At 51.4% G+C, this 13,691-nt stretch overlaps 2 protein-coding genes across 4 annotated transcripts in view; both read left to right on the top strand.

Moving 5' to 3' along the window:
• The first annotated feature begins 2,152 nt into the window (after window positions 1-2,152).
• LOC107322827 lies at window positions 2,153-4,675 on the top strand. 2 transcript variants are annotated; one of them, XM_015881326.2, is made up of 5 exons: window positions 2,153-2,402; window positions 2,663-2,788; window positions 3,325-3,486; window positions 3,719-3,808; window positions 4,081-4,675. In XM_015881326.2, exons 1-5 carry the CDS (start codon window positions 2,331-2,333, stop codon window positions 4,516-4,518), a joined length of 888 nt encoding a protein of 295 aa, XP_015736812.1. In that variant the 5' UTR covers window positions 2,153-2,330; the 3' UTR covers window positions 4,519-4,675. The 2 variants fall into 2 exon arrangements, with proteins under 2 accessions (XP_015736812.1, XP_015736813.1); XM_015881327.2 differs by having other exon boundaries at window positions 2,154-2,402; window positions 4,084-4,675.
• A 2,531-nt stretch (window positions 4,676-7,206) lies between these two features.
• The window catches only part of MMP24 (matrix metallopeptidase 24), a 43,224-nt gene continuing 36,739 nt past the window's right edge, over window positions 7,207-13,691 (top strand). Inside the window, exons 1-3 of one of the 2 annotated variants that reach the window (XM_015881336.2) lie at window positions 7,207-7,353; window positions 8,852-9,000; window positions 12,558-12,674. In XM_015881336.2, coding sequence (XP_015736822.2) covers window positions 7,255-7,353; window positions 8,852-9,000; window positions 12,558-12,674 — 365 coding nt within the window. In that variant the 5' untranslated portion in view covers window positions 7,207-7,254. Of the gene's footprint in view, window positions 7,354-7,935; window positions 7,955-8,851; window positions 9,001-12,557; window positions 12,675-13,691 lie in introns of those variants that run through there. The other variant, XM_032448518.1, reaches the window with a different exon arrangement.

Here is a 13,691-nt window from a genome sequence, read left to right as displayed (position 1 = left end):
AAAGTGTTTTGTAGAATGCTTTGTTGACATGTAAGGTGTTTGGGAAAGTTGTAAGGGCGGATGGGAAAGTTAGAAAATAACAACCTGTGAAGGTATATAAGGGATGTGAAAACTTGTAATAAACGATTTGGATCGTTCACACCTGAGTCCGTGCCTGAGACGCTGCAGCCGTCCTCCAGGCAATACTGTCCAGTCTGGCCAACGCAGAAGGCTGAAAGTGGCTTTGGATCAGCATGGCCATCAGTGAGCTTGAAGGGTACAGAATGTGCAATGAAGCTGCTCAGAATGGGGCAGGGAAAGCTCCAAGCTCTCTGGAAGCAGCTCTACTGATACCACCTCGACAAGAAAGCTATGCTTCCCTGGAGACCATGAATTAGAGCTATGTTGGAGCTGCTCGGGCAAACCCAGAGTCTTCGAGAGGTGAAGACCCTGGTGCTTAGATATCATGCCCCTCCTACTGCACTGCCCCTGCCCTCTCAGCTACTCATTAGGACCCTCCAGTTGTATCAGAAGAGGTTTATACTGGACATAAGAATAAACTTTTTCTCTCAGGCACTGGAATGTCTGCCCAGGGAGGTGGTGGAGTCACTGTCCCTAGCAGTGTTCAAGAGGTGTCTGGATAGGGAGCTAGGAGAGGTGGGTTAGTGTTTTCCTGTAGCTATGGGGTATGGGAGATTGGTAATCACAGCCTGAACCTCTGATTAATCAGCTGAGGCAAGTGTTGGGTCAGCTGTGGGAGCACAGGTAAGAGTAATGGAGCTGTGCTCCTGGAAGGGGTGGAGCTTGACTCCACCTCCTCTAGACCTCATTTAAAGGCTGACCACCACTATGGCAGCATCTCTTGGAGATTGGTCCTTGGTGGTGATTGCCTTAGTGTTTCCCAGCAGACTGAGGGCTTCCATACAGGTGAGTTTTTCCTGTAAATAACCTTTTGGATATGTACTACCATCTTTTCATTATTGTCACTGTACGTATAGTAAAGGGAGAATGGTTGGACTGGATGATCTTGTAGGTCCTTTCCAACCTTGTGATTCTATGATGATTCTAAGGGCCAGTAATGGCACAGTAGGTTTGAATATTGAAGCGACCAACACAGGCCTCCTTGGGATGGGTTTCCAGAGCACTTGTTGCAGCCACCTGTCACTGGTGGAGGACACAAGGCGGTTGTGCTGCTTTCCCTGGGAACATGCTTAGCCCCAACACCCTGTTGGCAGTTCCCACTCCTGCTGTTGTCTGGATGCCTTGCACTGCCTGAGTGTTGAGGAGGCAGCTCAATCCTGGATGGGATGAAATCTGTGGCCCCTCTTTTATGGCAGGGGATGGTGCGGCATGGGGTGGCTCCCCTGCCACTGGGACCCCACAGTTTTGTGGAAGGCTGCCTGTGTAGGTACCTCAACAGTTCTTGGGCTTTTGAAGAAACATGGGCAGGAGAAAGGTTGCTACACTATCTAATGAAGTTTGGTCTTCTGTGTAGACTCTGACCATCTGCTCATTTCTGCGCACTGGGCACAAAGATTGAACTAACACTGTGGCTCTTCTCAGGAGTGCTGGTGGAGCAGGCATGCTGGAGGGATAGGGGAGGAGAAGGGCAGAGTCAGGGAGTGGCAGAGAGAAGCCCTTGTCTGCTGATGCAAAACCTCCTGCCTTGCGTGATGAAGCATGAGGGAGACTGAGGGAGAAATGCTGCAGGATGGAGGGCCATAGATGTGGGAATTTCAGGAAGTGCTCAGGGATGTGACTTAGCTGTGGACTGCAATGAGTTTAGGTGGTATGTTTACGTTGAGGTTGGACTTGATCTTGAAGGTCTTTCCCAACCTGAGCAATGCTATGATTCTAAGCACAGCAGCTGCTGGTAGGCTGCACGGATCTTTTGAAGAAGGCGGCTTTGGGAGTTGTTAAAATAGGAGTGACCTGCATGAAATGTTCTTACACAGCTACTGAGAATGACGCGTTTGTGAGCACTGAAACAAACAAGCAAAGCTTTTCTGTGTGGACATTCCATGTTTTGTGCTGATATACGAGGATGTCTGTATTGTTCAGAGAATGACAAAAGCGTTGCGGTGGGAAGAAGGCTGTGGAAGTGACCCAGGCCAGGCCCCAGGCTCAAAGCAGGGCCAGCTGGAGCAGCTTAGCACGAGTGCACCCAGAAGGGCCTCCATGCAGCTGCAGGCTTGCCGCGTGTCATTGCACGTCATTGTGATGCAACAGTGGGTGAGAGTGACATAAAGCTGCAGGCTGGAACTCCGGCTGGGGTGGCCTCAGTTCGCTGCTGCTGGAGTGAGAGGTGGTAGCGGAGGGTTGCAGCTCTCAGAGAGTTCCTACCAGGAGCCATGGAGTGCTGTTGCAGTGCTGGATTCCGAAATCCAGATGAATTTCTGAGCAGAGCGGGGAAGAGCGGAAAGGTGAGCGCTGCTACATCAAGAGAGGGCTGAGTGCAGTAGCCTGGGGTATGCAGGGCTGCTCTGGGGCTGTAGATGCTCTCCAGAGGCTGAGGGACACTTCTCCTCATGCTGGTGCTGGAGAAGGCTTGCAGGGAATCGCACCTCTCTGCACATCCCAGCATCGGTTACAGAAGTGGGGAGGGAGCTGCCAAAGGGAGCGGAGGTGGGCTGGAGAGGGGAATGGAGTGTCTGAGTGTCCAAGCGTGTCTTTGTCTTTCTAGCTCCGACCCAGAGGACAGGAAGTTGGAGCAGGAGGTAGCTGGCTGTTGGACCTTCCACTCGGGGTTAAAATCCCTGTGCAGCCCGGCACCAAGCTCCTTTTCGCCAGGAGAAAGCTGGGGGAAAAGGTGAGAGGAGGAGGGAAGCGTCAAAAAGGGCTCTTGTTTCCTGGGGTTGCCGCCATGCCAAGGAGGCCTTGTGGCCACCGGCTCTACTGTGGGACCTATGGCCCTTTGCCCCAACTGCATACGGGAATGAGGGGATGCTTCTGGCTCCACAGCAGGGAGACAACCAAGGGCTGGTCAATAGCAGTGCCCACCAGTCAGGAGAGGGTCTGAAAACTGGGATTTTCACACCGGATGAGCTTATCAGCAGCAGTTCCCTCACCTTATCTGGCACCAGGCAAGCAGGCAGCTGCTGGCCATGTGTTGGGATGCCGGGGCCAGGCACTCATCTGGCACAGCCAGAAATGTGGAGACCGGGTCGTTCCTGGAGGAGGGTGCAACCCTCTGCTCTCCCTCTTGGAGGACTTAGGAAAACCCAGACATGACTGTTTGGGAAAGAGGCAAGAGGCCAGCCTGTGGGTGTGAGCAGCTTGGAAGTGTCTCTGTCTCTTTGCTGCTCTCTCCTTCCCCATTCACACTCTACAACACATCTCTTCCAGCTCCACCAGCCTTCTCCTCAGTTTGACCTGGGAGATCCGTACAGTCGCAATCTGCGCACAGAGTACAACAGCCTGCATGACCCGCATCTGCGGGGCTACTACGACCACAAAGCCAACCTGCGGAACCTGAAGAACAGGGGCTTGGTCACCAAGGATGGCAGAGTAGGTTTGGCTGTTGGGCTGACCAACACGGGTCTCCTCAGGAGGGCTTTCCAGGGGTTTTTCATGCAGCCAGGAGTCTTCTCAGCCGTGGGAAGGAGGGAGGAGGCAGCGGGACCCCAGCTTGGGTCAGGAAGGGTGCAGAGGAGCAGCTCCCCTGCTGCTGGGGGCCTGCACATTGGTGGGCAGCTAGCTCGGCAGTTTTTGGGTACCATCTACCCTTGTCTCTCTGTAGGTCGTCTGCACTCTGAAAGAGTTCAATGAGTACAGGCAGTACCTGACCAGGCTGAAGATGGAGCATGAGAATATAAAGAGGCGAGAAGAGGTAGGCAAAGTCCAGTGCTGGCAGGCACGTGTAGAGTGGCATGGCACTGAGGGCATGGGCTTTACTTGATGGATCTGAGGGAGATGGGGAAAGCAGAAGAGGTGTGGGCTGGGCATTGATGCATGGAAAGGACAACCCAGCTTGGGGATGAGTTACCACAGCATACTGGTGTGGGGTGACCTGGAAAGTGGCTTGCACTTTCCACTGCAGCCTCATAAACCAGTACTCATCAGTCTGGTCAGCATAGAAGGCTGAAAGTGGCTTTGCTTCAGCAGGAGCTTCAGGGATGTTCAAAGAACACAGGACGTGCAATGAAGGTGCCTGTCAAGTTGCCTAAACTTGAGACAGGCAGCAGAGGTGCCAAGCTCCCTCAAAGCGTCTGTGCTGATGCTGCCTCAACAGGAAAGCTACGCTTCCCTGGAGGTCATGAGTTTAGAGCTATGTCTCAGCACAGGGAAGATCAGCGTCTTCAAGAGGTGGATGGGACTCAGGAGAAAGAAGCGTTGGAGGAGGTGAAGGCGCTGGATCCATCTGCTGATGCCTTAAGGAGAGCCTCCATCAGAATCAGACAAAGATTGCTCGGAAGTACAGAGAGAGCAGAGCCGTCAGAGATGTCCCCTTCCAGCCCTGAGCTGGATGCTGCACAGCAGGCAAGGGAACTTGTAGCAAACGTGCTGCAGAATGCTATGAATTCCTTGAAATCTAGCTAGAATACACTAGATACAATCATGACATAAGAAGACTGGGTAATTAGCATACTGTGCAACATACAATTGGTTGCCTTGTCCCAACTACATAGTCTAATAAAATCCTGACAACATCACAACTTCTATCCTCGCCACTGCCTAGTTCTTGTTTTTCTGCTTCTCTTGTTCATTAAGCTTTCTTACAAGGATGTAATATCCTTGAGGTTATCATGTCCTTCCTGTTCTCTCAGCCAACTCCCAACACATCCTAGCAGGCTTCCCTTGACAAAGCCTCCTGAGAAGCTGCTGGAAGTGTCTGCAACGTGTTGCAATCCTCTGTAGCTTCTCACTCCAAGCAGGAGTTTGGTGCTGAATATTCAATATTCAAGCTTCCCACCAACCATCTTTCTCAGAGGCAGCTGCAGCCATCACAGGTGCCTCTGTCATGGCAGAGCAGGAAGGAAGGATGATGCTTATAAGAACAGAGCCCAGCAACAAGCCAGAGAGAAAAGTTGCCCATGATCCAACTGATACCAAGCGCTGCTGAGGTGTCTCATCTGAGTCGCAGCGCTGTAAAGAAGTGCACTGAAAACACCCTCTCCAGTGTGTGGAGGAGGAGGAGGAATTGTTTCTTGAGTGCGCCAAATCCATAGTCACTGAAATAGTTTAAGAATGAAGAATATTGTAGAGAATGAGCTGCAATCAAAGGCCTTAAGTGCAGTGTTAGATGCCAACATCACGGCATCTGCGATGGTGAGTTCCGTATCAGAGCAGAGCTATAAGGCTCAGGCAGCACCTGGGCTACAAGTGAGCTCTGGGAGGCCTGCTGTCAGGGAGCCCTGCCCAAAGGTGACAAGGAGAGCTCTCTAAGGACCTCCAAAGCTCACCTGATCTTCTGCCACTCATCCGGTGTGGCTCTGGTCGAGGTGTTCCCGGCATGCCTGAAGGCCTTCAGAAGACCCTGGATGCACCTCTGCACCTGTTGGAATACAAGACTATTCAGAGCTGAAGCTGTGGGGCGGCAAGATAGAGGGCATGAGAAAGCAATGCTGAGAACCAGGGAGACCTCCAGAAGAGATAAAACAAAAGCCAAGTGAGCTGTGTAATCTCTGTGTGATAATGATGTCCTTGGAGATAATGAATTCAGAGCTATGTTTGAGCTACATGGGCAAACAGAGTATTCAAGAGGTGAAGACTCTGGTGCTTAAATATCACGCCCCTCCTACTGCACTGCCCCTGCCCTCTCAGCTACTCATCAGGACTTGGGGCTCTTTGGCTGCAGAAGGGTTGGGAATTTAGGCTGACCAGCAAAGATCTCAGGAGGACCCTGCAGGCCTCCTGATGCAGCTGCCTGTTGCTGTTGGGAGGCATGGGGAGCCCTCCCTAGGATCAGGTCTAGTCACAGCACCTGGCTGGCAGATCCATCTCCTGCCCTTCTGCGGCTGCCTTGAGCTGCTGGAGCGCAGTGTCTGCTCAGTCCTGGATGGGATGAAATCAGTGGCTGTCCACATGGATGAGCCTGCCAGCAAGAGTTCCTTCCCCATATCTGGCACCAGGCAAGCAGGCAGCTGGGGCCCTGCCTGCAGCTGCTGGCAGTGAGTTGGGACGCTGGGGCCAGGCATCCATCAGGCACAGAAATGTGGAGACCAGGTCGTTCCTGGAAGGAGGGTGCAACCCTCTGCTCTCCCTCTTGGAGGACTTAGAAAAACCCAGACGTGTCTGTTTGGGAAATGCACACTTAGGCCAGACTGAACCAGCCCTGCTGCCCTCTGCCTCAAACATGCTGTGAGGAGCTGTACACTGCTGCACCTCCCCTGTCCGGGGCTTCTGCACAACTTGATCTTCTCAGGGTCCCCCTGGAGCTGTCTCTTCTCCATGCTGCACAGCCCCATCTCTCTTTCAGCCTGTCTTGGAGGCATTCTTTCCCTTGGGCCATTTTTGTGATGCTCTGCACACACTTCAATAGGTCCATGTCTCTCATGCACTGAGGACTCCACGTCTGGACACAGTGCTCCAGGTGAGCTGTCAGAGCAGAGGGGCAGGATCCCCACCTTCACCCCACTGCTCACACTTCCAGTGCCTCACTACCCTCAAGGTGAAGAATTTTCCACTAGCTCCTTGAATATCTCTATTAGAGAACTGGCTGCGGGGAGCCCTCAAGCAGCTGCAGCTGAGCTGTGCTCTGTGACAGCGACAGGGCCTGAGGAACAGCACAGAGCTGTCAGGGAAGGACCAGCTGGGGGTCAGGGCAAGGCCGTGCCCCAGAGGTGGGTGTGCATGGGGCAGGCTGCCAGGGCGGCACGGCCCCGAGCTGTGCTGGGGCGCTGCTGTGCGGAGCAGCTTTGGGGATGTTCTGCGCTTATGGGCTCCGGGACAACAGAGCAGCCCCGCTGTCCACAAGCGCTGCGGCCGAGCAGAACACGCGAGGAACCCACGGCACCACGCGTGGCCGTCGGGAGTCCGCCCGGCTCCAAGAGCGGGAAAGGAGCGTGTTCTGTGAGGAGGGGCCGGCACGGAGGGACGGAGCCCGGCTACAGCGCGGGAGCCCAGAGCCGCCGGGAGCCGCTCCGCGCACTGTGCCGCGGGTGTCCGGTACCGCACGGACACAACCCGACCGGCAGCACCAGCCGCCGCCGTCCGTCCCCGCCCGGCGCAGGAAGAGGCGTTACCGCGGCCGCCACCTCCCAGTTCCGCCGTCCCCGCGCAGCCGCAGCCCGCGCCGCCGGGCCGGAGCGCTGCCCGGAGCCCCGCCGCGCTGCCATGGCGCCGAGGCGGCGCTGGGGCCTGGCCGGGGCGGGCTCCCTGCTGCCGCTGCTGTGCGCCCTGCTCCGCGCCGCCGCCGACACCAGCACCGGCCGGGTGGGTGCCGGTCGCGTCGCTGAGGGCGGCTGTGCCGGGAGGAACTCTGCGGGCGGGAGCGGGGCGGCGGGCGGGGGGTGGCCGGGGGCGGGCGGGGAGGCGCCCCCCGAAATCTCGGCGCCCCCCGAAATCTCGGCGCCGTTCCGCTTCGGCTGCACCGCCGGGATCGCTCCGGCAGCTGCTCCGGGCCCCGCCGTTCCGCGAGCAGCCCGCCCGCCCTGGGGGCCGCTGCCCGGCGGGGCTCGGAGCGCGGCCTCGCTGCCCGGCGGCTCCTTTGGCCGCGTCGGGCTCTTTTCCTGGGCGCGTTCGTGTTTCGGGGGCGAACCGGATGCCGGAGCTCGCCGTGCCCTGCTTCGTGCTCCCGGAGGAGCGTGCGGTGCTGCGGGCCGTGCCCCGACCCCGCCGGTTGGGCCGGGCTGAGGCGGAGCGGGGCTGGCCCTGCCCGGGGGTGGCGGGCTGCGGTGAGAGGGCGGCCGGTGTCTTCGGGCGTCCTGTGCTGTCGGAGGCAACGCGAGGTGTGGGGCAGCACAAAGAGCGGCCCGTATCCGAGCAGCTCTGCAGCTCGAGCTGTTGGCGATGCCTTTGGTGACCACGCTGCGAGGTCAGTTACTTGGTGAGCTTTGGCACCTCCAGCCCTGGTGCTGTGTTGTGATGCTCTTCCAGTTGTGCAAGCAAAGCCTTTCTGTCTCCCTTGCGTTTACTTAAAAAGAAATGGGGCTTGCTGTCCCTCACCTGAGCTCCTCTTCTACACTACATAGGTGAAGGCAGATGTGCCCTCCTGCCCTCCCTACTCTTGGCAGCCATCAGCGCTCCTGTGTTGTTGGTTGGCATGTCGTCCTGCTGGTGAGAGAGGAAGCTCGTGGGCTCTGTGCAGGGCTTGTAGTAATCCTGGCCTAAGCAGGCATTGTCTCAGACAGCTGGGCATTATGAAGGCTTTATAAACCACTTTTTGGAATGTGGAGTGTGCCAGAGCAGTTGGGCGTCCTTCTGCTTGGTTATTAATACTTCAGGTTTCTTTGCTGTGTTCCTGGATGTTGGAGAGATTGTCAGCACGGTTGTGTTAATTTCTGTTGGGTATTGGCCAGAAAAAAACCCACTGTTGTGTCTTTGCTGAATGTTACCTTGAAAGTTTGTGAAAGCAAATCTGCATTCAGGGTTGGTTTCTTGGTTGGTTGGTTTGTTTTTTTCATTTAATGTTGAATTAATGTGACTTTTTCTCGTGATAGTGAAGTAATTCAAAAGAAAGTGTTGGTTTACTTGGCTGGTTTTGAAAACACTGTCCCTGGCCTGCAGAGCTGTATTTGAGAGGGGCAGAGATAAACAAAGCTTCTTCCTATTGTTCTGCTCTGAAAACTGTTGGGAGATGCAGTATTGAGAGAAAAGGCTGCCTACTATTTACTGTGCTAGTTTGTCACTCTTTCTTTAAAAAAATGCTTCGATTTGTTAAGCTAAAAACTTACTGTGGCAGAAACTTATGATCTGTTTCTTTCTTTTTCAGGGTTGGTTAAAAACTTACGGCTACTTGCTTCCATCTGACAGCCAAATGACTGCCGCACAGTCAGGAAAAGCTGTGCAGTCTGCAGTGGCCACTATGCAACAGTTTTATGGGATCCCAGTAACAGGAGTTTTGGACCAAACAACTCTTGAGTAAGATTGATGTGGGCTCATTTTGTCTTTCATTCTCACAGCCTTATCTTGTTACCTGGGTGGTTGTCCCAGGTGCCAGAAGTCTTCAGGAGGAATAGATTTGTCTGACTGACCCCCATAGAGAAGTCTCAGTGTTTACAAAGAGGTGCCCCTAATGAACACGTGGACAACTCTGGCCTGATCTTATTATCTGCAGTGCTGTTTGGGAGTGTTAGAAGCTCTTGTTAAATATCATTCTTTATGTGGGGATCCCTGTTGCTAGTGCAAAAGTGAAGTATGAGGCTTCTGAAGGCATTGAGCCTCAAGGGTTTCATTTATTGCATCTGCGTCTAGATCTAGGTGAAAAGCTGGCTCCAGAAATGACCAATAACAGAGTATTTCTTAATGAATTGGAGCAGTGGATCTGCATAGATGCTGCCTCTGGAGAGCTCCAGTGCTGAGTTGAAGTGAGTTGTGATAGTCTACATTGAAGCAGAGCTAGAGGAGAGCAAGGCTTTGTATGTGTAGCTGATGTGTAGAGGCTTGAGGGTGGAATGATTGTGAGTTGACGTAGGGTGGTGAAGAAGGGGCCGTGAGCAGCTGCTGCTTTTTGGGTGGTGGGGGAAGGGAGCAAACTGTATGTGGAAGCTTTAGTAAGCAGAAGGATTTTTCTGGAGAAAAAGAAGGTGGCGTCTCTTTTGTACTCAGTGTATGAAGGCAGGTTTTATCACTGCACGGAGACTCAGTTGCTGATGGTGGAAAAAAGCTGCATTCCGTTTTCTGAAACAAATCTCCAGAGGCTTAAAACCTGCAACCAAGCACACATGTGCTGTGCAGGATTGTGCCATTGCTGTGTCTAATCAGTAGGTCCGTTTCTTATATGACAGGGATGAGCAGGAGTACCTACTTAGGAGTCAGACTAAAGAAAAGAGAAGTCCTAACTGCTGTGATACTGCATTTTGAATGGGAGGGGAGAGTCTCACTGGCCTTTGCTGGGCAGTGTTATTTCCTTGAACTCAGCTATGGAAAATCGTACTGTTCTGGAAGCTGAGCAAAGAGAGCAGAACCAGCAATGCAGACTGTCTCTAAGGGCTCCGAGGCAGTCAGGTGCTTGCTAAGTTGTTATTTCAATCTGTGATATGGATGTGGACATTGGATTTGTGAAGTTTTCTGTCACTTCTGTTGATGTCATATGCTCTGTGCCTTTAAAGGTTTGGTGTGCAATTGGTCAGTGTGCAAAATTATTAGTTTCTATGGCTTCTTTGTTAGGCAGAAAATTTTGTATCTTCTATTTACGGTTATTATAGGCTCCTCATGTTCTTTATCTCCTTCACACACAAACCCTGAGCCTGGGCTTTCCTCCAAGAGTGGTATCCAAGTGTGTGGAAGCTGCTGTACAAGCCCTGCCAGTGGGAGTGGGAAAATGGGAAGGAAGAAGGCCGTTACTCTGGTTTACTGGTTCTTGTAGGGAAGGTGGTGTTCAGCAGAGGGACAAGGGGGGATGTCTTGAGAGAACAGGTTGAGGATGTATGATTTCCTGTGAAAAGAGCGTAGGAGAATACTTAGAACAGCCTCCTCCTACTCTGCATTCAACAGCACCTCAGCAAACTTTGTCTGCCTGCTGTAAGTGGGTTGAATAGTAATTTGATTTAACAGCTAAGCAAGCATATAATCCTGGGAGTATTCAGGGAGAGAAGGCACACTAGCACCTAACAGGAGTGCTCACTGTTTTATTGCTCGTAATCACATAGGCTTGAGGAGAACCAAGAAATAGTCTTAGTTGTGTCGGATGTGTGTATGTCTTCTGCATCATCTCAAGCCTGTTGTGTAGGTCCCCCACCTTGAGCTGCAAGACACAGCTGTCTTATTTAATTATTTACATCAGGGAGTTCAAAGGTACCACTGCCATCTGCTCAACAGTAGAAGACCGAGAGTGACAGCTTCCTCTTAAACAGGAGAGGGGACTGGAGGACTTGGAACCTGAGTCGAGGAAAGCAGTTGTGTGTGGTCAAGAGCTGGCCGTCCCTTCTGTAGGAAATTACCCATGGTTCAGTATGCCAAGCAGCTGGAGGAATGCAGTAGTCAATACTTGAACAGTGTGATGTAGGACATCTGGTGGCCAAATGCCCTTGGTATCCTATTTAAAAAAAAGATTTGCCTAGTTACAGCCAGGTGCTGTGGTATAACCTGGTCTGCAGCTCAGCACTACCCAGCTGCTAGATTGCTCTGCCCATGCAGGACTGGGGAGAGAATTAGAAGGGTAAAGTGTGAGAACTGGTGGGTTGAGATGCTGTGCTAGGTAAAGCAAAAGCTGTGCACTACTTTCCTTTGCTGGTAAAGCAGTTTCTTGGGAAGGCGAACTCCGTTCCTCCTCTCCCCCCAGCTTTTATCACTGAGTGTAAAGCCATGTGGCACAGAATATCCCTTTGGTCTGTTTTGGTCAGCTGTCCAGGTTCTGTATGTCCCAGCTCCTCGCTGACAGGGTAGCACAAGGTGAAATGCCTTTGACTCTGTCCATGCTGTTCTGCAGCAATGGTGTATTGGTGTATTAAGAAAAACAACTAACCTGGCCAGAATCAGGACACCACGTAATTAGACATTTTGTATTTGATGTATTTTGAGCAACGTGTAGCTGAACTATGGAATAAGCTGTAGTATACTTTGGGAGTTCGTTCTGGACTAAATACATTGGGATCCAAAGGAGGAACAAAGCAGCTGTGCGCAATGAAAGTCTGCTGTCAGCTCTGCGAGTGCTGATGCCATAGGAGTTATGGCTTCAGAAGTTCTTAAAGCCCAGAGCAGTGTGTTGCAGCTGGCCTCTGTCTTCCAGGAGATACTGGAAGAAAATAGAAGGTAATTTTCTGACAGTGTAATTAGGGCCTGAGGAGAGTGATGTTGAGATGACCAGAGTTTTCATGTAGCGTATGAAAGAAAAACCTAATTCACGCTGCACTTTGTGTAAGGTTGTGCTAAAAACTGTAGTGTATTAGCAGGAGTTTCCTATGTTGTGAGTTACAGCCAAAGAGACAAGTGTTACCCAGAGGAGCTGTGGGAGTTGGGTGGCTTTGGGGTCCTGTTCTGGTGATTACAGACAGCTGTAGTCAGTAGATGAGAGGGGACTGGTGGCACTTGTTTGGTTTTCTCCTGTGAGTTCTGCCTTGGGGTGGCTTTTGCTGGTGGTGGTGTGGTTTTCTTTTGCTTTGACCAAGACAGGAGTACTTCAGCAGAGGTAGAGCAGGTGCAGAAGGTGATAAAAGAATTTGATCCTAGTGTATATGCACACGCAGCCTGGGATGCCGGGTCCCTCATGGTCTCATTGATCAGTTGTTGTCAAGAATGAGGGCTACCTGCCCCTGGTATCTCTTTCCCAAAGGAAAAATGAAGCCTTTTTGGTGTGCTGATGTGTGTGGAATGTCAGCAGAGATGGAGTTTATAGCTCTGCACAAGGAGGGGAATACTGGGCCTTTCTTAGTGTGTGTTCATCATCCCCAGGAGGTCTTCTAGTCACCATCAAGTTCTTCTGAATCTCTTTGCCAAACTCTTCATTAGCTTTCTGTTTTGCTCTTTGGCTCCTCTAGGTGGATGAAGAAGCCTCGATGTGGAGTTCCAGATCATCCCCACTTAGGCCATAGCCGGAGGAAAAAGCGGTATGCGCTAACAGGGCAGAAATGGAGACAGAAGCATATAACCTACAGGTATAGTCTGTTCACTCACTCTTTATAATTAGGGGAGAAAAATGTTTTGTGTTTGTTCAGAGTACAAATGGCCTTGGAAATCTAAATGCTGATGAAATGTAATCCTTGGAACTGCAGCTAAGGTTGGGGTCAGCAGGATTCTAACCCTCAAATCGTATGTTTCTCAAATAAACAGACCCCTTAAACAGAAGGGATGTTACTGTCTAAAGGAGTAATGCTTTCTCCTTTCACTGATGTGCAACATTCTGCTGCATGTTTGTTTTTGCAGAGTGCTTAATTTTGGTCATGTAGTGAAACCTTTGCTTTTGTCCAGACTTAGACCAGCTAAGACAAGATGCTGAAGTAATCAGCAAGTGTCAAATGAGTGTTACATGGTGATGGTTTATGTTAGTTGTTTTGCTCCTTTGCTTTTTAATGATGCTGAATGACGTTCACAATGGTTTGTCACTATTAAAAGAAAATGTAAAGCCCTTGCAGATGAGAGTTCCAGAAGTATGGCCTTCTAATTTTGGGGGGAGTAATGCTTAGGAATGAGGCACTAAGGAGAAGATATGAATTAGCCAAGTTTAAATGGAAAGAAAGAGATCTGTATTGAAGAGGTAGAAATCTGAATGAGTGGCATAGGGAATTTGCCTGAGCCTATATATAGCAAGAGAGATGACAGTGTAAAGGGAAGGAGAATTAGAGTCTGTGGAGTTTCAGTAGTTCTGAGAGAGGAGGCAAAGGAGGATTCTTCCACTGAACAGTGAGGGAGCACTGAGAGTGGTAGAAGGAATTATTTCTGGGGCCTAGTTCAAATCTTTCTCCAAAACTTACTCCTTGAACTGAAATGATAAAAGGCTACACTGTATATGTGAAGATGTGAGAGGCAGAGTATGTGACATTGCGGTCTTGGATGTCTTATTTTACCACTAAATGTATTACAGGATGTTTCATCTCTCAGTCATTCTATTAAATTGAAGTAGTTTCATTAAACACTGGCAGTGTTTGCTTTACCATAGATGGATGTTCCTTGGG

This window comes from Coturnix japonica, chromosome 20, assembly GCF_001577835.2.
Source record: "Coturnix japonica isolate 7356 chromosome 20, Coturnix japonica 2.1, whole genome shotgun sequence".
Classification (NCBI taxonomy): domain Eukaryota; kingdom Metazoa; phylum Chordata; class Aves; order Galliformes; family Phasianidae; genus Coturnix; species Coturnix japonica.
Note: the sequence above shows the minus strand (reverse complement) of the source record. Positions and strands in the feature narration are given on the sequence as shown.